Consider the following 24,949-nt stretch of genomic DNA (forward strand, 5'->3'; position numbering starts at 1 on the left):
CCCCAGCGCCTAGAGACCTTACGGGTGAGTGTTCGCGCTTTACAAATGTGGATATTATTATATATATTATTAGTATTATTCGGTAGATCTTTTTTCTAAAACTGAGAATGCTCAATGTCGCACATTTTGTGCGTTGAAATTTCTGCCACAGGGCACGCAGGAGACACTTTTTACCTCCTGAGGTACTCTGATCTGCTTGATGCTTTCTGCCTCGACAGCTGCTACCATTATTTCTGAATAAGGGCAAGAAGGACCGGGCTTAGATCAATCTGAAATCCCCAGATTGGGCTGGGGGGTGGGGGATTAGGGGTGGGAACACTGAAAGTGGGGGGGGGGGGGGGGGGGGGGGGGGTCTGGTACTTCACACAGATTAGTCTGTCCATCAATGATGTTATTCCTGTTTGAGAGGACTTGCAGCTAAAGAGCAGGGTTGTTTCTCCAGAATGTACACCCCCATGCATGGAGATTGAGTTCAACCAGCTAATGATTTTGACTTTCCTGAAGACGTGATGGATGTCTTCTTGACCATTTATCATCCGTATACAAAGTCAATCTGTTCTGGGCAGTGGTCAAAGGCTGTGGGCCGGTGTGAGGACTCTCTGATTGATCTGCACATTAAGTTTTTCTGACCTACTTCTGATCTGTCATTGGCCTGAGAAGAGCTTGCTATGGGTATCGTTTTAAGATTTTGTGGGGTTTTTTCAACTTTCTTGCGCTTACCTAATCAGTCCTCTCTATTTGTCACTTACTGTAATGCATTTTCTAAAGGGGCTTACATATGTGTTTCCTCCAGCACCTTTTGTATGCCACAGTGGGACCTTAATTTTATGTTGACGTTCTAGGTGTGCATGCGTGGGAGCCTAAACACAGCTGTTCTTTGAGGTTGCTGACCCTTAAGACTGTCTTCCTTTTTAGGTCTCGGGACCATCCGGTCGGCAGACCGGAAGTCCGGAGATTTAATGTCTTTGAGAAGAGGGGCTTGCACCCGCCCCTCTTCTCTCCTGTTCTCCATTGGCTGGCCTCTTAAATGCTGGCCAGCCACTGGAGAAGAGGTCAGTCACTCCGTTGAAGCCCCGTCTTTTTCGGATCGGGGGGCGTGTTTTTGCGAGAAGTCTCAGGGAGGAGACAACAGCAAAACACACCCCCAAATCCGAAAATGAGGCTCCCTTTCTCTAAGGCATTTTTGCTGTGCCTCGGAGAAAGGCGGTCCATACCCAAGGGTTGGCATCGTATTGCACTGCCCAGCATCACACGGCTTCTTTCCCCCTCTCGCTGAGCTGTGAACCCTCACCACGGAGGGAGAGGGCGCAGGCGAATCCCCTTCCCAGCGACACCAGCTGGCGGTCATGAGGCTCGCGGCGCTGATGGAGAGGGTGCGCCTGGCTCTCGAGTGTGCCCAGGCAGGGGTGGTAGACCCCGAAGAGGTTTTCAGGGTACGCATGCTCCAACTGTTGCTGCTGCTGGGGCGCTACGAGGAGGCCCTTCTCCTAGACACCGCAGACACCGTCTACGACCTCCGCAGGGACGTCCGGAGACGCCGCAAGCCCGCAGACAGACAGCACCTGGCCCACCAGCTCTACCAGGCCATCGAGGCCATTGCCAACGAGGAGGGCAAGCAGTGCTTGCCAGGAAGAGAGGGCGCCAGTCGGCTCCAGTCAGAGAAACCAGGGGCGGGGTCAGATACCCCCGAGGCGATGGAGTGCTGACCAGGGCCCGACGGGCCGCGAGGGACACGGGGGCAGGCGGCTGTGGGGGATCAGGTGAGACCCGGTGGCACTAGAGCACTCCTTCCCACGATACAGGATGAAAGATGAGTGCTATTCTGGACTGAGCGACGGGGTGCGCGTGGAATAGGATGCGAGCTCTTCACTGTGTATCGTAAACTGTTTTATTTTCTTTATCAGAAGCTTTTAACGTGCCCACTGCGAGTTGCACTATAATTAATTTGTATTCCATTGGTGTTTATGTAGCGCCTTCAATAACCTCTGTGAGACCTGAAGCACTTTCTGGGTGGTCAGAGTACGTTATTTATAGAGTGCTTGAGACGCCTGACCAGGTCGTAAAGCGCACTGATTTGTATTGGCTCCCTTCTTGCTGCAATATACACATTTGTAAACCTTTGTGGGCCGGATTCACAAGGATTTTACTACGTGTATGATCTGAATTTTCACACAAAATCTATCCTGAATACGTTTTTGTACCATTCCTAGGAATCCTCCCCGTTATGTGCAACACAAGTTATTTATTTAACTCACACAAGAACAGTCATTTCGTGCGTGCAGTTTGAGTAGTTTGCCTTTTGCTTTCTTCCAAGTAATATTTGTGAAAGTCAGATGTTTGTGTTTCCCAGAAAGCGTGTGACTGACTGACTGACAACATCTGCGAATTTTCTAGTTAAAGTCTTGTCTTTACTGACCAGTAGAAGAGGAGTTTTATAATGTATAGTTCTAATCTTTGCTGCGCGTTTCCCTCGTGCCATGGTCATTGTCTGATACCTGCACGTCCTTCTCTAGGGAGGACGAGAAGGAGATTACATTTGACTCTGTGGGGCTGAAGAAAGGACAAAGCTTTAGAAGGCCTCCTCAAACTGCTGGGTTAGTCTGTAGCAGGCCTTTGTATGCTTCCTTCCAGCTACGAAGGTGCTTTTCACCTGACCCCAGCCTCACCATCACTCGTCCCTTTTAAATTCAAAGGTCAACATGGTGACTACTGCTTGCGTGTCTAGCAGGAGCTGACTGCAATTGGGAGCGTGCACACATTGAAATAGTAAGACCTTCCGCAATCTTGTCTTTTTAGCCGTAAGCACCTTATCATTTTCTAATTCAGATTATGGTTAGGTAGGATGACTCAAAGACAATGCGAAATACACCACTATTCCAATATTCAGTTTTATTTTACAAATCATTGCTACAGTCGTGTGGGTTAATTAAAACAAACACTACAAATCCCACAATACACGGATTTGTTAAAGAGAAGTCCGGGGTCGACAGTGGGGTTTCTCCATTGACAAAGAGCCTTCTTTAGGCTCCAGCAAAAAGAAGAGTCTTATGGACTGACATGTCAGGACTGGGCTCAAGGAACTGGGACAGTAATGGCAACGTCAGCTGTTTTTAGGTCTCGGGACCATCCGGTCGGCAGACCGGAAGTCCGGAGATTTAATGTCTTTGAGAAGAGGGGCTTGCACCCGCCCCTCTTCTCTCCTGTTCTCCATTGGCTGGCCTCTTAAATGCTGGCCAGCCACTGGAGAAGAGGTCAGTCACTCCGTTGAAGCCCCGTCTTTTTCGGATCGGGGGGCGTGTTTTTTGCGAGAAGTCTCAGGGAGGAGACAACAGCAAAACACGCCCCCAAATCCGAAAATGAGGCTCCCTTTCTCCGAGGCATTTTTGCTGTGCCTCGGAGAAAGGCGGTGGTGTCTTCCGGTGCCCTCGGCTTGTTTTAAACCCAGACGTGTGTACAGTAGGGAGAGTGTATTCAGCCGAGAGTGGGGGGAGGGGCAGTCATGGTGACTTCGTGGGCTTGTTTTCTGCTCTAAAAGAGTCCTCTCTCCGATTAGGACCTAGTTTCTTTCTGTTTCTACAATCGCTCCCCTTTGTTTCCTGTCTCGTTTTCTTGTTTCTGAGCCAGTTCCTTCTATTTCTGCCCTTAGCTCCTTCTTTTGTGCGCCTGTCCCTTGCGCTTCTCATTTCTAGGTACCTTGCAGCCCCATTCTCTTGTTACAGATGCCACTCTCCTTGTCTTAACCTCACTTGTTTTGTAGCCATCTTTATCCTGACTGACATTGTTATTCAATGTTGAATAGCGCTAGCTAGACCCGAGGGTATCGGAGCGCTTTACATGTTAAGTGAGGAGGTTCACTCGAAGTACGTGCGAGGATTCATGTGGGTCAAAACTGTCAACAAAAGAGTACAGAACAATACAGCAGTGAGGTATTCAAAACAACCACGGAGGGATAGAACAGCCCGCACTAAGGTAACAGCGCTAGAGGCCGCGCGAGCCAGATGACGCGTTGAGGGTGCTGTCCTTGGGGGTTGCATAGTCGGGTTAGGGGGCATGTTGAAGTAGTCGTTGAGCAGTAGGGAGAGTGTATTCAGCCGAGAGTGGGGGGAGGGGCAGTCATGGTGACTTCGTGGGCTTGTTTTCTGCTCTAAAAGAGTCCTTGGTGTTATGAGGCTTGTGTCAGTGGGCGCTTGGGCTGACATAAAGCAGTAAATTAATGTGCGATGCCTGACAGGGCGCACTTACATTCCAGTGCTCGCTCCTGGTCTGTAAGTTATGTACTGCGCTATTGGTACGTCTCTGTCTTTATATAGATCTATAAAAGCGTGCAGTCTGAAGCAGCCTTAAATCAGACATGTGGGCGCTATATAAGACACAAAGGCATGTGTAATTGTGTACTCTTCGAATTCCGCAGTTTTAGTTTGTTTGCTGTGTCTCCCTGGCGCTCGTGGTTTGTTTTGCATTTTCTACACATGTACAGTGCCTAGAAGCGGCCCGGATGCAGGGCAATTGCCCGAGTTCAAAAACAAAATTCTGACGTTAGCTCAGTCAATAGATCATAGTGGGCCTTCCTTCAAATTACTAAATCTATATATATTGTTTGCATTGTTGCTTCTTTGTAGTGCCTAAAACTCTCCAATACACCGTGTGGGTGCTACACACATATGTAGTGTATACATACATAAATCCGGTGTCCATCGGCTATTAGAATCGGGCTGCAAAAAGTTTCGGGTGACGGAAGAAAGATTTAACGGCCTTGGATTCACAAATTACTTTGGTTTGTTTTTTTGTTACATTACTTTATTGAAGTTTGGGTGACAATCAGTTTGACTGATAAGGATTTTTATGTATCCGGAGGAAACTATATTGAAAATGTACTAGAGGTCTGTTACTTTGCAATTCAACGAAAGCACCCCGGATTAGTACGGCAGCGATTTCATTTCTTTGGAAGGAAATGTCGTGGGAGGGGGCGCTTGCTTGGCCACAGCTGTGCCGATTGTTAGAGAGTAGAACAAGCATTTACAATGCAACGGTCTCGGCATTGTTAAAGTTAGAGCTATTGGCATTGCTCATGACCATGCCGTTTCTTTAAATGTTTTAAAAACAAAAACATAAACAAAAATAATGTCAAGAGCAATGCCAATAGCTCTAACTTTAACAATGCCGAGACCGTTGCATTGTAAATGCTTGTTACGAATTCTCCTGTGCACTTTGTCAGCAAACTGCAGGCACTATCAGCGCAACCACTGAATGCTACCTTCTTTCTGGACAAGCGAATGATTTGGACTCTGTTATCCTTTCTGTCGAAGGTGGTGTTGTCTGTTCATGTGGGGTAGTCCATCAAGCTGTCTGCTTTCTTTTCTTCTCTTAGCCACATCCACCCAAGAGGAAAGGGTTTGCTGATTGACCCCAGGGGAGTCCTTCGCTTCTATATTGATCAGACTTAGGAGTGTTGGGTTGATGATCGGCTCTTTGTCGGATTTGCTGGTGCAAAAAAGGAAAGGTCAGTTTAGCAGATGAATTGTCCTGTGTATCAAGATGTGCTATCCCTTGGCCAAGAAAGGAGCCTTGGGGCTAATTCCACCAGAGCGAAAACCACCACTGCAGCTTTAGCTAGGAGTGTTGCGATGTTATGCATCTGCAAGGCTAGTCTGTGGGTGTCTTTCCCCACTTTCTCCATGCATTACTGTATCAATTCTCAGGTCCTTAAGGAGGGCCTTTTTGTCTGCTCAGTCCTGTGGTACTTCCTGGTGAAAAGTCATTCCTCACACCCACCACCTTGGATGTTATAATGCTTTGGTAGGTATCCATGGAATCTGCAGTTAGAAGTAGCCATCAGAAGAATAAGTTACTTACCTTCGGTAATGTTCCTTCAGGTGGATACTCTGTCTAACCACTGATTCCTCAACCTATTCCCTCCTCCCCGCTCTGTGGACTGTACTTCCATGATTTACTAAGGTGTCATGTTATATTCCGCACACTGTCAGCGTCTTTATTCTGTCTTTGACCAAGTGCATCTCAGGGCGTGGAAGAATTTAACTTTAAACTGATGTCAGCATCCAGATGTGGTGTCTCTATACTGCTCTGTACTGACTCCTCTGGAGGCTGGACTAGTCTGCCATAGAGTCCGATGGTGCATAGGAGAAATTGCAGGAAAATGGTTCCAGGTCCAGTTTGGCACCTTGGGAAAATTCAAAAGGTGATAAATTTCTGTGAAGATAAAGTATCCTCCTGAAAAAGCGTTGTTAAAAACAAGTAACGTATTCATCTCCGTATTGATATATCCCTTTAAATTGTTTTATTTTGAGGGCATACCTGAAAGAAGACACTTCCAAGGATCATAATTTGTGCAGGAAGTTGTGTGTTTTGCAATGGGTGCTTGATTAAACTCTCACCACATTTGGAATACTCTCAGATTAAGACAGGTGAGGCCTGTGTTTCCAATTAATGAAGGATACGTTTAATACTAAGAACTTCAAATTCACATGGGCCATTGCTCTGTATCCATTGCACCCATAAACATCAGCAATTCAAACAGTGCGAGATACTGTATTTGATGTGCAAGCTACAGTTTCCTGTTATTGAATGTTACTTTTCTAATTTTTGCTTTTTTGTCCTAGAGGTGTCGCACACATTCACATGTCAATTGGATAGCTACTATGAGACTGGCCGCCTGCTCTTACAGATCCGAGATGAAGGGTCCTACACTTGGGTACCAACAGCCCAGGCTCACATTCACTCCTTTTAACTACTGTGCAGGGCTGTCTGCGACTGTGCTTTCTTCACAATACACGATTGATACCCTACAAACCCCTCCACCTTAGTGGGGCATAATATGCTCACATTCGGGCTGCTATTGGCATGGCTTAATGCTGGTATTAGTAAACTAGGCGATTTGTTCTCACATGGGTTACTTCTTCGTTTTCAGTAACTAATGGACCAATATGGTCTGCATAGGGGTAACTTCCTGCTGTATGGTACCATGAGACATGTACTTAAAACACACTGGAATATAACAGATTAGGAACCCAGCACTAATCCACTCCTTCATACATTACACACTATTGGTTGCAGCATAAGTCTCATCTCGTGGATTTATAGGTCATTTCAACAAGATCCAGCAATAGCTCTGCTTTTGTTGAGAGCTAAATGGGAGGACTCCCTGCCTAGGGAGGCATTTAAAGATTTATTTCTGGCTCAATATTCTAGAATACCACCACAAGTTCTCTAGGAACACCCTATTTAGGTGCATCCTATTTCACATTTTGCACAAAGCTTTACTAACCACCTACGGATTGCAACTGGTATACCCTAAAGCCGCAGGCACTTGCCCCCGCAGTCACGCCTCCCAAGTGGATATGATGCATATGTTTTGGGTGTGCCATGCGTTGTGGCAATTCTAGAGTGAAGAGAACTCTGACGACATGCAGGCCATGAGATGTACGGATATTTCCCTTTGCACAGCACTGTTAATTAGGGTTTTTACTCTGACTCAAAAACAAGAAGGGCTACCATGAGGTTTATAGACCTGGCTCTTTTGCTCACTAAGAGGATGATATTCATGCAGTGGAAGTCCCCTAATCCTCCTCTGATTCCTCAATGGAGAGGCGGGTTAATGGAGAGAATGTGGCCCTAGACAGAGTGGGGTAAAAGACCTTCTCGAAAGACTTCTAGCGATATACCAAGACAAAATGCTATATGATTTTACTGAAGTCTCCAACAAGGACACCCACCAGACCACCATAACGGCTCATGCCCCCCTCCACTAGGCTAGCATAAACGTTTTGTGACTGTCTGACCCCTTCTCCACTCCAAAAATATGCAAGTTGCCATCCCACTGCTGCTCACACATCTCACCTGTATTCAGGCTCCCTCTTTCAAGGATACATCCTTTGGGAGACCAGAAATTGGGCCATACCCCATATTTATTCTCATTATAAAGTTGGGATTCCTGAGGATGAGTCTGATTTTTTTATAATGCTTTGTTTCTTTTTTCTTTGATTATTACTGTTTTGGCTAATTGGTCAGACTTGGCTGGCAACCTGTAAGCCTTACATTAACTGTACCTGACAAGTGTACCATTGTCTGTCTGTATATAGTTATGTCCCATAGTTTAATATATTGCAGAATGCACACTGTAATACTGTGTTTGAAGTTTATTAACCCTTTCGCTGCGGCGGGAATTCCGCCGCAGCGCTGGGGGGGGTTTGGGGGCAGCGCGGTGGTGCGGTGCTCATGACGGAACCACTCCGTCATGAGCCGCGGTTGAGCTGTGCTCATGACGGAGTGGTTCCGTCATGACTCCGCTCACTGCGCTAATCGCCCGCACAGGCGGGGAATTAGCGCCGCGTGGGCGGCGCGGCCGCCAACGGCCGCAGCATGACGGAACCACTCCGTCATGAGCACACGGCGACCGTGGCTCATGACGGAGTGGTTCCGTCATGAGTGGGGAAGGGGTTAACATGTTGTGCTCATATATGTAAATGATACTGTAAGATGATTGAAAATCCTAATAAAAATGTATTTAAAAAACAAAAATGGACAGCTAAAAAAATATACATCGATGACCGATAGCTGGCGCATATTTCAGGATCGATAACGACATTATCAATTCTTGGTGGTTTTAAAGACCATTTCTTGCATATGTTTACATTGAAATGTGTTTACTTAAAAAAATATATATATTTATTTTGCTATGTTTACAGTGAAATGTGAATATTCTTTCAAACATGGTCCTAGTTTTGGGGTTACAAGGAAAAAAGGCTGCTGACGAGATGTGTTTGAAACATACCTGTTTGAGATTCTCTTCATGTGGAATATTGTTTTGTTGAGATTTTTTCGATCCAGTAAGAAATTACTCAATAACAATGATGGACTTTGCCACAGGATGATTGATTGTGTAAAAAGCATATTTTGAATTAGATGTATTAAATCTTTTTCGTCTCCAAATTTTTATAGCGTGAAAGATGAAGAAGAACAAATGTGTCCAATTTGTTTGCTGGGCATGCTGGATGAGGAGAGCCTAACTATATGTGAAGAAGGGTGTCGGAACAAGTTGCACCATCACTGCATGTCTATCTGTACGTGTATTTCATAATTTGTTACTGCATCATAATGAAAATTCACATTCAAATTTTGAAACTACTGCCATGCTATAATACAACAAATTGGTGAATTTATTCTTGCGTAGAATCTGTAGATCTTTGTTTATAGTGATAGACGATTGCATAGACGTTAGAGATGCTCTGTTTGAGCCTGATAAAACAAATAGCTTTTTAGTAATTTTCTTGCCCCTTGTTACCATTTGTTACTTGGTTCAAATGTGTGTTGTTTCCCTGTAATCCTAAACAGGTCTTGCCATTCGGTTTAATTGGGTGTTTGGTAATGCCATGTTAGCCATGAGTTAAGAAAATGAGTGGTCTGATGTATCCAACCAGATACCAAAACAAGCATCCATCAAGCAGATCTGGTGGCCTTTTCAGTCTTGTAGGTATACTGAAACGAATAATATGAACACTCTTGACCACCCTTTTCTTTCCAGCTTCGTGCTTTCTGGCAGAAGTGGTTGTATGTACAAATTCCTCTAGCTGTTTTGTATTTGTAGCGTTAATACGGATATTCGAATATATTTAAGTCTAGCTATGTCTAGTTAGTTACATTTCTTCCCCTTACATTCCAGTTTCTTTCAGATGTCTTAGGCCTTGTCTCTGTTTGGTTAAGCTTTCCTTAGAGTTTTAAACTTGTAAGTGGAGTTTGAAAGAGTGAGTCAACTGCTTGTGATTTTAATCTTTGACGTACAGCATCATTACAGTTGTATATCCTGTGGGCAACCACTGGGCCACCTTATATGCAATTAGAACTCTTACTATCTCCTCAGTCACAATAGCACTGATATTGTAATGTCTTCATCACTGCTTCTTCGGTGTTAGTATCTTGGCATGCTCCCGTGCCAGTTCCTTCTCAGAATCATCCAGCTATCTGAACAACAGGGCAAGCCCCTGCATGCCCCTACTCTTAATCATCCGGTACAGTTGTTAGATTTCAACAGTACTGTCTTTTAAGCCGTTAGCTATGTTTAAATGTAAGTGTCTTAAACAAATGAGCACCTATGATTAAACAGTTCTGATTTGGTTTTGATGTTCACAGAAGAGGCAACTACTGCTGTTAGTTTACATTGTCAGCTCGAAGGAACTAAGGAGATACTGCTCACTTATTTGAATGTACTCGCATTTTTTGGGGGATAACTGTATGCCTTACGCAGAATTAAAATATTGATATTGGTAGATAATCGCTCAGGAAAAATCACATTATATACCAAGCAACTACCCTTCAAAGGCATTATTTAATTTGCTAATTTATATTGTTTTGGAGAAATTATCACACAGTTTTGTCAGTTTTGAAGCGTGAATATTTTCTGGATTCACATGCTGTGCATTATTCCACCATCTAGTGGTTGGGTCCGTAATTGTTGTAGTTTTAACCCCGATTGAGCATATGGTCAAGAAAAATTAGGCTGGCTTTTTAAATTTCATTAATCTTTTTACAACAGCATGAAATACACTTATTCATACTACAGAATTACTTTAAATGTTATAAGTGAGAACAGAGTGGCTCCTGATATAGCCTATTTAATGATTTACATCAAAATTAAATGGAACAAAGAACATGGAATAAAGCATGCAAAAAACACAAAACAGTTGGTCGCTTACAAGTATCACAGATATTGAAAATGTTTCAAAAGATTAATATAATTTATCCAAACAATTGATTATTGTTGGTGTGACAGCGTCTTGAACCATTAACTTTGGACCTTTGTCAGGGCTGAAGTGCTCGCTTGAATCAATAATGTCGAACTGCTGAATGTTCAATCTGAAAGAAACACGTTAGATAGATTCCTCACCTTAGAATATCCCCAGGCGTCGGGCTGGATCTGGAAAGATTTTTGTAGCAATACCCCTTGCGCGTCGGTAGGCGTCGTCTGCGGATCCGCGTCCGTCGTCTGCGTCATACGCCGGAATGACGTCGTCGGAGTACTTAGACGCCGCCCTCGCACGCTGACGTCAGTTCTTCTTTTTTCCGCGCCAGTAAGCGCCGATCCGGGAAGAGCTTACCCCTAGTCACTTTTTTGACTTCTTTTGGTCTATCGACTCAACTCTGGTGCCGGTAGGATGCCTGGTTTCAAGGCCTATGACGCCTGTCATCGCCTGATGTCGGTGACGGATCACCATCGCCGGTGCCTTTATTGCCTGGGGGCCGACCATGACGCGGAGTCGTGCCTCGATTGCCAGGCCTTGACGTCGAAAGCTAGGCGGGAGCGGTCCCGTAAGCTTCTCGAGCTTCGGCACTCGGCTCAGGAGGAGGTCCAAGGACCGATCGCAGAGCCGCAGTCATAGTCATCGCTCGTTGGGGTCTTCGGGTAAGTCGAAGTACTCCAAGAAGTCCAAGAGACGACATCGCTCTTCGGACTCCCCTCGCGCGACTCGGCTGAGGGTCAGGGTGGTCCCACCCCCGCGGCTCCATCGGAGCCGCGTCCGTCCCCATACCCGCCGGTCCCTGGGTCTGACGCGACTCCGGCGGAGGTCAGTGCCTTCCTCTCGGCCATGATGGGCCTGGCTCTGCCATCGACGCCTGTAGGCGCGCCTTCGGGCCCCGCAGGTTCGACTGTGCGACCTCGCGTGCCGGCGGCTCCGGCCCCGACGACGGCTCCGGCCCCAACGCCGCAGGTCCCCGAGGGATCCCGGCCTGAATCTCGGTCGGCGCCGGTCAACCTCACGACGCCTCCTCCGCTGGCGCAGACACCGGTTCCACCTCCGGCGCCGTCTCTGGACGACGCTGTTCCCCGGTTTAGCCCCTGTCTGGACCCGACGCCGGCACGGCGCAGTCCAGCGCCGCACCTGACGTCGATGGATGACCGTTTCATCTACCGTCCGGCTCCGATCGTTCCTCCTGTTTATCAGGAATCGGATGACGGGGGCGACTGGGAGGGGTCTGAGGACCCTATGGCCCTCCAGGGTCAACTTTCACAGGACTGGGTAGACTAACTGGGGGATGCCAGCCGTCTGGCTACCTCCCCGGACGCTGGTTTCATCTCTCCTCCTACTGTGGCCTCGGAGGAGGGTGCAGCCTTTTCAGTGGTGCTGCGCAAGGCGGCCGAAGCCCTAGGGCTGGAGTTGCCTGCTGTGGCCGTGAGAACTAACGTCCTCACAGAGGTCCTTCAACCGACAGCAAGCTCCACTGAGCCTCTGCTGCAGTTTAATGAGGCCCTCATAGACGAGGGCTCTTGGTCCAAGCCCTCCACAGTTCCTCCTGTGGACCGGAACGTTGCCCGGCGCCACCGCCCTGCTCCGGCCGACCCCAGTTTCCTCTCCCAACACCCCACCCCGAGAGTCTGGTTATCCAGGCCTCAACCTCCCAATCCTCCTTCCCGTCCGCTCCTCCGGATCGGGAATCCAAGAGGTTGGAACAGTTTGGCAAGAAACTGTTCTCGTCCCTGAGTTTGGGGCTGCGGTCTTTAAATACCGCTTGCCTTTTGGACCGTTATTCCCACTCTCTGTGGGATACGGTGGAGGACGTGCTGCCCTTGTGCCCGGTGGAGGCCGGGCACGACTCGCTCAAGCACTTGCTGACGGTCGAGATGCAGCACGGCACGCCATATGGTGTGGACTTGACACCACGGACTCGCTGGGTCGGGCGATTTCCACCACGGTGGCGCTTCGGCGTCACGCCTGGCTGAGGTCCACGTCATTTTCGCGGGATGTCCAGAGTTCCCTCATGGACATGCCCTTTGATGGCACTCGCCTTTTTGGTGAGAAGGCGGACAGTGCGCTGGCTCGGTTCAAGGACTCCCCGGCCACGGCCAAGTCCTTGGGTCTTTCGGCCCCGAGGCCGCAAACTTCCGCCTTTCGTGGCCAAGGAAGGGGCGCCTCCTCACGTCCGCCCGGCCACAGAACCAACCTGCACGCGGTCGCGGACGTGGATTCCGCCGAGGAGGTGCTGGAGGTCAACGTGCCGGGTAGTCCATATCCACCCCGGCAGCATCCGCCTCAAAGCCCTCCTAGTCCGAGCTTTCAGGCCCATTCAACGGCAGTGGGCGGCAGAGTTCGCCATCACCTGCTCCACTGGCGCTCCATCACGTCGGACAGGTGGGTGCTGCAAATGGTCCGCAGGGGCTACTCCCTCCCCTTCGAGACAACCCCTCCAGCCATGCCACCGCTGAACCACCATATGTCGGGGGATCCTTTGCATCTTCTACGAGAGGAAGTTTCGGCCCTCTTGGCCAAAGAGGCCGTCGAGCGCGTTCCTGGTCCAGAAGTAGGTCGTGGTTTGTTATTCCCACTACTTTCTGCTTCCCAAGAAGGGCAAAGGGGGCCTACGCCTGATCTTGGACCTCAGGAGCGTGAACTCCTTCCTCCGGAAGGACCGGTTCAAGATGCTCACTTTAGCTCAGGTTCTGGCTGCCTTAGACCCTGGAGACTGGATGGTAGCGTTGGACTTGCAGGACGCTTATTTCCACATCCCCGTCCTGCCGGCCCACCGGCGTTACCTGCGGTTCACGGTGGGTCAGGAGCACTTTCAGTTTACCGTGCTCCCCTTGGCCTCACCAGTGCCCCTCGGGTGTTCACGAAAGTGATGGCGGTGGTCGCAGCTCATCTGCGCAGTTCAGGGGTTCCAGTCTTCCCCTATCTCGACGACTGGCTGTTGAAGGCGGGCTCGCCCCAGCAAGTCGTCTCCCACCTCCAGACTACGTCCGACCTCCTGCACTCGCTGGGGTTCTCCATCAATGTGCCGAAGTCGAACCTGAGTCCCTCCCAGAAGCTCCTTTTCATTGGGGCGGTTCTCGATTCGGCGCAGTTCCGGGTCTATCCGCCAGAACAGCGGTTCCGGGACATTCAGGCCCTGATTTCCATCTTCCGGCCTCTGTCCTGGGTTTCGGTCAGGTTGGTGCTGCGGCTTCTGGGCCTGATGGCCTCCTGCATCCTGTTGGTACCTCACGCCAGGTGGCGGATGCGGGCTCTGCAGTGGGACCTGAAGTTTCAGTGGGCCCAGCATCGAGGCAACCTGTCCGACCATGTCTTGATCTCGGAGGGCACTGCGAACCAGCTGCAGTGGTGGCTCACGAATCGCGATTGGGTCAGCGGCAGATCCCTCTCCCTACCCCAACCGGAGCATGTCGTAGTGACTGATGCGTCCCTCCTGGGATGGGGGGGCCATATGGGAGAGGCGGAGATCAGAGGACTCTGATCTCCGGCGGAGACTCGGCTCCATATCAACTTATTGGAGCTGAGGGCGATCCGACTTGCACTGAAAGCCTTCCTTCCCTCTGTCCGAGGGAGTGTCGTGCAGGTGTTCACGGACATCACCACCGCCATGTGGTATTGCAACAAACAGGGCGGGGTGGGGTCGTGGACCCATTGTCAGGAGGCTCTGCGCCTCTGGACATGGCTGGAACATCAGGGCATCACCTTGGTGGTTCAACATCTGGCGGGCTCTCTGAACGCCAGAGCAGACAAACTCAGCTGCCGGTGCATGATGGATCACGAATGGCGTCTGAACTCGGACGTGGCGCAAGGTCTCTTTCTGCAGTGGGGAGAGCCTTGGTTAGATCTATTCGCCACCGAAGAGAACGCGCAATGTCAGCAGTTCTGCGCGTTGGAATTTCCAAGGCGGCACTCGCTCGGAGACGCTTTTCGTCGCGAGTGGAGTTGCGGTCTGTTGTACGCCTTTCTGCCTATACCACTTCTGTCCAGAGTGCTGAAGAAGATCAGGCGCGACCGGGCCCAAGTCATCTTGGTGGCTCCGGATTGGGCACGAAGGTACTGGTATCCCGAGCCACTCAGTATGTCCATCCATCCCCCGATACGACTGCCTCTTCAGGAGGACCTTCTGTCGCGGCAGCAGGGGACGGTCCTCCACCCGAACCTGTCCAGCCTCCACCTCCATGCGTGGAGATTGAGCGGCGACAGTTGATGCCATTCGACTTGCCTCCTGAAGTCTGTGATGTCATTCTGGCAGCCAGGCGTCCCTCCACAAAGACGGTATACGCCTGCCGGTGGAAAAAATTTGTGGCATGGTGCACAGCAAAGGCTGTGGATCCCCTTTCTGCCCCTCTTTCTGAGGTTCTCCTCTTTCTTTAGCCCAGCAGGGCTCTGCTCTGGGCACCTTGAAGGGTTCTATTGCTGCAATCTCTGCTTTCTTAAGGCTTCCTGATCAGCCTTCTCTTTTCAAGTCCTGTGTTGTTTCACGTTTTCTCAAGGACATTACTCATATGTTCCCTCCTGTTCCATTCGTAATGCCTCAGTGGGACTTGAACCTTGTTCTCACTTTTCTGATGTGCGCTCCCTTTGAGCCCCTTCACAACTGTCCCATTCGTCTACTGACTCTGAAAACTGCCTTCCTGGTGGCTATCACCTCCGCTAGGCGGGTGAGTGAGCTCCAGGCTCAATCAGCTGAGCCTCCCTGCATTTCGGCTCATCCCGATAAGGTTGTCCTCCGGACACGTCCTTCTTTTCTTCCTAAAGTCGTGACTCCCTTTCACATCGGGCAATCTGTCACGCTGCCCACCTTCTTTCTGCCTCCGCATCCTTCAAAAGATGAAGAGAGGCTCCACCGTCTGGACCCAAAACGTGCGCTGTCCTTTTATTTGGACCGCACAAAACAGTTCCGGGTGGACGACCAACTTTTTGTTGGATATGTAGGTGCTAAGAAGGGTAAAGCTGTGCACAAACGGACCATCTTGCGATGGGTTGTGTTGTGTATTAAACTCTGCTATTCCTTGGTGAAAAAGGTCCCTCCTGTTGGGCTGAGAGCCCATTCCACCCGGGCCACAGCGGCGACAACTGCCCTGGGACGGGGAGTCCCCTTGCAGGACATCTGTCAGGCGGCGACGTGGGCTTCACTGCATACGTTCGCCAAGCACTATTGCCTGGACAGCCAAGTCGAGATGGCCACTTTGGCCGTTCTGTTCTCCAGGACTTTCTGGTGTGATCTTGGTTCGCAGACCCACCTCCGGGGTTGGTATTGCTGGGGTATCTATTCTAAGGTGAGGAATCTAACTAACGTGTTTCTTTCAGATGAACAAGTTACTTACCTTCGGTAACGATGTATCTGTAAGAAACATTAGTTAGATTCCTCACCGACCCACCCAGCCTCCCCGTTCTGCGAACCGACATCTAGGGTTAAGGTTCTCCCTTTCAGGGCCCTAGATTTTTTGGCACCAGTGTCGGTCTCTTGCATGGCTCAGCGTCCCTGGCGCGGAAAGCTATGTATAAGAACTGACGTCAGCGCGCGAGGGCGGCGTCTAAGTACTCCGACGTCATTCCGGCGCACGACGACGGACGCGGAGCCGCAGACGAAGCCTACCGACGCGCAAGGGGTATTGCTACAAAAATCTTTCCGGATCCAGCCTGACGCCTGGGGATATTCTAAGGTGAGGAATCTAACGAACTAATGTTTCTTACAGATACATCGTTACCGAAGGTAAGTAACTTGTTCTTCAATACTAACAGATTATAAATCATTCCAAACAACTCCGCTTTTGATGAACACAATCTTAAAATTAGAGCAGTCGTGCACAATCCTACATTACCAAAGGCCCACAGAATGTGTCTATCACACGCCGAGTTCATGTCTACATATCCCTAATCAGCTAGTCTAAAACTCCCTATTTGCCTTTCAGCTTCATACTGTAACTTAGTTTGTCGAGTCGTGCAATACCCTGACCTGTAGACCAGATTGTATGTAGTTATTGATCCCATCTTACAGCATGCTTAACAGCAACCGGTCTGTATCGCCTCGCGAGCTAGGAATAGTGTATATATTTTTCTCTTTCTGGTATTTCTGTGGAGCAGGTGAGTGCCTAAGCACTTGAAACCCCTTGTTTTGTAATACCACGCTGACAACTATGCTTTCAAGCATTACATAAATGCAAACATAAATTCTTGGTACTTTTTGAACTCCGTTAGCACAGTACAGAAGCCGGTTACAAGATTGACTTGTAAACAAACCTTACTTTGCAGCAGCAGTCACCACAAACGTCAAGCAGCAACATTTTAAATTCCCCATTAGTTAAAGAAAAACAAAACCGAAAATGTGGCAATTTTGCCCACCAAAACATTCTGTCCACTTGTATATAATAAAGCAAGAAGACTCCCTTTTTTTTTTATGTCTGTGGTAACCTAAAGCACTGATCCCGTTACCATTCATCAAGGCCCTTTATGTATTTTACTCTTCTCAAATATATATAAAAATGTGCTGCACATGACTGGCGGACAACAGATCTAAGGGCTCTATAAAGTCAGACCGCCATCGCAACGGAGCACAGGACCGACCGCCGATGTTGCGGCGGTCCCGCCATGCAAATTAGGATGCACCCGCCACACTGCGGGTGGATCTGCTGGCTGCAGCCCCGCTCGCAGTGTAAAAGGATTGTGCACAGCATTGCCATGCACAACATGGCAGGCACCACGTGGTGCCTGCCATATAGTCCATTGCAATGAGGTGGGTACCATAGTTGCCCCCCATGTGCACCCCAACACCCTGGGGGCCCGCAACAGGACCCCAACACCAAGGACCGCATGCCTTTCCATGGCGGCATCGCTGCCATGGAAAGGTCAATTTCCGCCTACATCTTAATACGAATGGACCATATTGTGTCCCTATTCCGCCCGGTTGACAATTCGGCCGGCGGAAAAGTGGCGGACGGTCTTTCCATCCGCCGCGGTGCCTCCCGCCATACTAATATGGCGGGGGGAGAACCAGGGACATTTGGCGGGCGGATCGCCACCGCCGGCCTGGCGGTAGCCACCAGCAGTGGCGATCCGTCCGCCATCGTAATAGAGCCCAAAGTGTATGGAAAGTCTTCACTTTTTATCCTAAAAGCCAGTTCGGCATCATTGAGAACGATACTAGAGCTATTACACAGAGTGGTCATGAATGCTTATGAAGAGTTTTAGGAGAGGGCTATAATCCAACTGGGACAATCAACATGGTTGAAAAGGATCATCATCAGTCCCTAGTTAAGTCCAATGAGCCCAATGCTACTGTTTCTTGGAGACCAACATTCCTTTTCACACACACTGCATGAAGGGCCAAGACTGCATCTAGAATTGGGGACAAACCTGTGCCAAACAAACCTCTGAGGAAACATTCAAACATTGACCTTTGAAAAGAGGATCAACTTCAAAAGGAACATTCACTCCAAAGTTTCAAGGACCTTAAAGAGATGATCAACATTTGCAACAAGATCACCCTCAAATAGAGGACTCGACACTAGGGGGACAAAGATGGAGATGGTAGCATACAATGTAAGATTTTTTAATTGTGGCAAGTAATTTGTAGAAATTGTTCCATATTTTGTCAAACATACCATTGTCAGTACAGCATAGGTACATTATGCGTTCATGTTTGATGATAGTTTTCAAGCCAGTCTTCGATCAATGGAGTGTTTTGTATTTTCATTATTCAGAATCCATTTTGTATTCTCATTATTCCGAATCCAGTTTTCAGCCACTATGAAGGCATGTATAGCCAACATTGTTATTTACCAGCAGAGTTTAAGATTCAGTGTAGATGACAATAGGGGAAATAGAAAGTCCACCCCTGAAACATCCAGTAACTGAGTTCTGTCGAGTACATGACTAAATATTTTTCATTTTGATGCAGGACCATATGATCTGGCCTCACACAGTACCACAGGCCCCACAAATGTAAAGTCTAATTTTGTTGTGCGAATTGGTCAGTATAATCAGAAAACTAGTTTTTGTTGTCTGAATTTATGATTAAGAACCTTTGTAGCACTGTCACAACTCATGCTGTCAGCAAAAACAGAATTTTATGACAACAGTGAAGAAGAGGGCTATTGCCTCGACAGCAGAATATAATGCAAGGCAGCTCCATAATGTTGTTTATTTTTTTCACTGGTGATATATGTAGCCAAAAATTCTCTCGTAGATGGGGCGCAGGTGATAGCCCATAACCTAATAAGTACAGTGAGTAAATAAACGCAGGTAAAAAAGTGGCTATTGGAGATGTTCCAAACTACAGATCACCAGTTCACAAGCACTGGTATGTTCGTTATGACTTTCTTGGTTGCAAGTATCTTGATTTGCACCTGAGGTTCAGCAATACCTACTATATATTCCGTTCAATGGAGAACATCTTTTTGGACCACAAGTAGTGATTGTTTGAGAAAATCTATATTCTATGCATGCACTTTGGCAACTGTGAAATTAATATAGCTGGCTGCGGGGCAGATGCCCAGTATTCAGGACAAAGCAACACTATTGGTGACATGAATGGCTCCAAGCGGGCGGAGTCACTAGCAGTTTCCTTAACTCAGCAGTATGAGCGGGGCACTTTTTGTTGAAGTTCAAGGGCAAGAAGAACTATAGAAAGAGGTTTCTCAGTCTCTAATCAATTAGTCAGTACACATTCCCCTAGATGTTAGGTGGAAGATTGAGGGAGTTCAAAAAGAATAGTGCTTAAAGTTGGAGCATTTTACTCAACCTGCCCCTTTCCCTGACAAGACCAAGAAAAGTACATTTACTGCTCTATTGTCATCTCTAATATACAAGAGTGCAATAGAGGAAATACACACAGAGTGTATTCTGTATGCTTCATTATCCCAAAGAAGGATGGGTCCTTCAGACTAATTCCGTACATAAGATCATTAAATCAGGATAGCAGAATGCTGCATTTCAAGAGGACTGTCAGAAAGTGGTCCCACTACTTTAGAAAGAAGACTTCTGAACTCTGAATCTAGAGGAATTATTAGTACCTTAAATTTGTTTTACATGTCAAACTTTGCCAGTTCTGAGTATTGTCTTTTGTAATAAAATCTGCTGGGTTTTCACTTCGATGCTCGGCAGTAGCGGCAGTGCATTCACATCTATCCGTACCTGGACGACTGATTGGAAAAGGAGAAATATGGCTCAGACATTGGAATTACACATTCTGCATACTGTAACGTTGCTGGACAGACAGGGGCTTACCATTAATGCTAGGAAGTTGTTTCTGCATTCACAACTGATAAACATTTTGATTGCCGTACCCAATTCTATCCCTTCAAAAGCTTATCCAGCACCAGAGAGGATATTGGCGTTTGAGACAGCAATTCCTCTTTCCAGACATCACTGTTTCTGACGTTGAGGAAAATAATTAAGTTGTTGGCTTAATGCTTTGTTTTAGTTTCCAAGACACCTCTCCAAACATGCCCCTTTATACATTAGTGGTCTCAAGTGACTGAGGTTTGGTAAGATCTAGTGTAGTCTGAGTAATAGCTACTACAGATCTCACAAGTCAGACTTATTATTTCACGGCAAGTCGTCACTTAAAGAGCAGCAACAGTATATCATGGCTTTAGAATTCCTTCTCCAGGTATACACTACTCCGGTCTAAGACGCCTCCCTTTTTCGGTGAATTGATCAGAGAGATTTGATTACGCTTCCCCTTTTACTAATACTCTTTCAATCTCTAGTAAAAAATTTCCTTCAGCATGATTCTCATTGCTTCCATGATAGCAAGACAGGCATGGAACTCTAAAGTCCTTGAAATCTTTGAGCCATGCTGCCGGCTACCACTTTTGCCACTTGAACTAGTAAGAGGACCAGCTATTTCACCCAAACCCTCAATCTTTCAACCTAGCCATTTAAATCCTAAAATCTGTGAATAGATTTACTTGGTTACCTCAAGAACTTATGAAAATTCTGAAAGAAGCTAGCTGTCTTACCATTAGAGAATGCTATCCTTCAAAAAAATTTGAAAGCATGGTAATCCATCAGAGGCAACTGTAAGATAATTTTAAGAGTAAAACCTCAGCAGTTGGGTTAGCAGATGCACCCATAAACTTTAGTTTGCACACCCAGGCTTACTCGGAGCCTGCAAAAGGAGCACGGTTGCATTTGTGGACATTTGGAAATGTGCTATGTAGACATCAGTGCACACTTTTAAACACTTGTGTATGTACATGGTATTTCTCTGGTGCTGGCCTAACAAAAAGGCAACAAAGCACTGTACAGGGTCCCACCTTTAGTCGCCGTTTTCGCAATCTTTTTTCCGCCATTGGGTCTGGATCATTACCAGAGAATTGGAGAGAGAATCGACGAAAATCACAGATATCAACCCTAGCTACAGGATATGCAACCGGGATGACAAGGAGAAGGTTTTCAGCCGTGATCTCGATGTTCAACAAAAAATGAGCCCACAGGGGGCTCCCTGAGCGCGAGGATGGACAAAACACCTTTCAAGTTTTGCACCAATTGCCACCACAGATACGCCCAGAAGGACCAGCATCCGGTCTGCAACCTCTGCCTGCCGCTCGACAACAACAGCGAGGACTGCAACGCGTGCTCGGCGTTCATACCCAAGACCCTCCGAGTAAGAGAGAGGCAGAGAAGGGTGAACTACACCATGCAGGGGCCATCTCCATTGCTCTGAGACTTGGGCCTCTCTCGTGGAGTGGAGGACAACATCGCAGAAGGACCAAAGGACTGCACGGTCGTCTAAGTCCAAAAGAAAACATCGAAGGAGGTCAGTCGCCGACCCATAGACACTTGAGTGACACTCGTAAGAGTGAAGCAAAGTCCTCGAAGGGATCATTGCTGTCGAAGCACTCGGCGAAAGCAACAGCACCCAAGGTCAAGCAGCCCCGCGGATCCTTCGAAAAGGACTCCCAGTCGGCGAAAACCCACGAAGGATACCCCCGAAAAGGACACCTCGATGCCGAGAAAAGAAGGGCTCAAAATCTCGACGCCGAACAAGCTGCCTAGATGGAGAGAAAGAAAAGGAGGCTGGAGGCCAAAAATGGTGAGCATCCTGCAGCGAAAGAAGGACTTCGACGAAAAGATGAGCCAGTACACCAGTCCGCCTAAGCCCGCGGTCTAGGTCGAAAGGGCTGTCGAAGACCCTGAACTGCCGAAAACGCCTGAACCGGTCGAGGGACAGGAGGAAGAGGCCCTGTATTACTGCGAAGGCGAGGAAGATCAGCATACCTATCAGAACTCAACATCCTCGGAGGTGCAAGACTTGGAGTGGCATGACCTTGATGCCGAATTGGCGGAAGGAGTAGAAGACACATACCCTTCGAGGCCTTCACCACCAGACGATATAGAGGTCTATAATATGGTGGTTAAAAAGGCTGCAGAGACATATGGAGTAAAATTGGAGGAGAAGCCCAAGGCGTGTTTTCTCCATAAACAAGGAGTCAGTTCCTGCCCATGCTCCCTAGTGTGCTGGACCAGGGCAGGGAGGCTTTCAGGGAGCCAGCTGTATGTAAATCAGTGACCCTGAGGACAGGAAAGAAGTACAAACACTCCTCAAAGGACCCTGCATACATTCAGGGATCAGTGCCAACCGATTCAATAATAATCGCAACGGCTAGGAAGAGGGCCAATGTACCCACAAATGTCGGACCACCTCCAGACAAGGATGGACCTCATGGGGAGGAAAGTAGAACGGAGTGCAGCGTTTCAATGGCGCATCGCCAACTCAAACGCTCTAATCAACAGGCATGCATACCAACACTGAGAGGAAGTGGGGCAACTCCTAAAACTTCTACCAGAACAGCACCAGCAAAGGGCATCCCACCTGGTAGAGGAAGGGAAAAACATGGCGAACACATGTTTGAAGTCGGCCTTGGATGCAACGGAGACGTCCAGCAGGCAAACGATAATTGGGGTGACAGAGAGAAGGCACGCATGGCTCAGGATTTCAGGCTTCAAGCCGGAGGTTCAGGACAACATCCTGAACACTCCCTTCAACGGAGAGCAATCTTTTGGAATGCAGGTTGACGACAAGTTTACTCAGCTCAAGAAGGACAACGAGACCGCAAGGTCCATGAGACCACTGCAGTTCAGAGGGATGAGAAGGGGTACACCCTTAAGGCCAAATGGTAGGGGAGGCAACCTACCTAGTACATCGCACCAAACCTTCCAACAAGGTTATCAAGGACACGGCCAGGGCTAGCAGCAGCAGGGACAGCAGCAGAAAAACTGGCAGTACCAGCCACGAGGCCAGTCCTTTCGAGGGTGCTCAAATGGACGAGGTCATCCCAGGAGGGCAACAACCCAACTCCAAGTGACTTCGCCGTAAGGCAAACGCCCATCCTAACAACACCTCTAGGGGGGTATCAAAACAGAAGCCAAAACCTGATTTTACAAAACAAACAGTTCCTCAGACATATAACACCAGTAGGAGGCAGAATAAGGGACTTCCTCCAGGAATGAAGGACTGTCACAACGAACAAATGAATAATAAACATTATACAATATGGCTACTGTATAGAGGTAGAGAAATAACCTCCAAACAGAAGACCAAAGAACAAGTTGCACTCAGTAAAGGAACTTTCGCTCTTGCTACTGGAAGCGCAGGAACTGCTCAGCAAGGAGGCAATAGAAATAGTGCCGTACAAGGAAAGGAACAAGAGGGTCAACTTCCTTGTACCATTAGTGGACAAAACACTAAGACCTATTCTAGATCTAAGGTTCTTAAATCAGTTCATAAGGACACAAGATTCATAATGACATCTCTGCAAGAGATAATACCCCAGACACAGGAGGGGGATTACATGGCAACTATAGACTTAAAAAATGCGTACTTACACATCCGCATCAACAAAGAACTCAAACGCCTACTAAGGTTTGTTATCAACCAAACTCACTACCAGTTCGCAGTACTAGCATTCGGACTCAAATCTTCACCAAGGGTGTTTACAAAATGTCTAACAGCAATAGCAGCGCACCTAAGGAGGCAAGGGATACACATATACCCCTACCTCGACGACTGGCTCGTAAAAGCAAGCTCTTAAAGCCAATGCAAACAACACATCCAGCAGGTGATACAAACACTAACCCAACTGCGTTTTTCAATCCATTAGGGAAAATCTTCAATAGAACCGGAACAGGTGAAGATATATTCTTAGGAGCGGAGATAAACACCATACAGGGCAAGGTGTTCTCCAGCACAAAGAGAACCTTGGCAATACTGAAGGAGACACGTCTTTACCGCAGGGGGCAAGCTCTGACAGTGAGGACATTGAGCAAGCTAATTGGAATGATGGCATCATGCATACACCTGGTCCCAAATATTCGCCTCCACATGAGACTGTGGAATGGATACAGCATGATTGGTCACAGGCAACAGGGAGTTGGGAAGATCTAGTGGTTGTCACACACGCAGTGCATCAGGAGATAGTGTGGTGGAACAAGGAAAACATGTCACAGGGGAAACTATTCACACAGCCAACTCCAACAGTGACCACCACAACAGACGCCTCCCAGCTGGGGTGGGGCGCGCACATGAACAAACTCAAGGTGAGGGGGTTATGGTCGCAATAGGATCCGTTCAAACACATCAACTACCTAGAGCTAAAAACAGTGATCCTAGCCTTAAAAGCCTTTCAGAAGGAACTGTACGGAAACAGGGTGTTGATCCAGACAGACAACACAACTACCATGTTCTACATCAACAAACAAGGAGGAACACAATCAGTAGCACTATCCGGGCTAGCACAGGAAATATGGACGTGGGCCATTCCACTAAGGATAGACATACTAGCAGTATATCTCCCAGGGAAGGACAATGTGGAAGCAGACAGACTCAGCAGGCAAACGTCAGCATCCCACGAATAGGAGCTCAACCAACAGGATATAGAGAAACTATTCCGGAAATGGGGTACACCGCAAATAGACCTATTTGCAACACTGCAAAATGCCAACACTTCGCATCCAGACAACCAGACCATCGGTCCCAAGGGAATGTGCTATGGATAAGTTGGTCAAAGACATTTGCATACACTTTTCCCCCGATACCTCTGATACACGGGGTACTCAACAAATGCAGGATCAGCAACATGATGCCAATACTAGTAGCACCTCAGTGGGCCAGACAGTCCTGGTTCTCACAAATAGTAGAAATGGCGCAAGCACCAGCACACAGATTCCCAAAGAGAAGGAACCTG

General features: G+C 48.0%; 1 protein-coding gene across 1 annotated transcript in view; it reads left to right on the forward strand.

The window, feature by feature from the left end:
* MAP3K1 (mitogen-activated protein kinase kinase kinase 1) overlaps nucleotides 1–24,949 on the forward strand; it is a 463,606-nt gene that overhangs the window by 268,407 nt on the left and 170,250 nt on the right. Inside the window, exon 7 of the mRNA XM_085631362.1 lies at nucleotides 8,956–9,077. Within this exon, the coding sequence (XP_085487488.1) occupies nucleotides 8,956–9,077 (122 nt within the window). The remainder of the gene's footprint in view (nucleotides 1–8,955; nucleotides 9,078–24,949) is intronic.

Source organism: Triturus cristatus, chromosome 2_1 (assembly GCF_964204655.1).
Source record: "Triturus cristatus chromosome 2_1, aTriCri1.1, whole genome shotgun sequence".
NCBI classification, from domain to species: domain Eukaryota; kingdom Metazoa; phylum Chordata; class Amphibia; order Caudata; family Salamandridae; genus Triturus; species Triturus cristatus.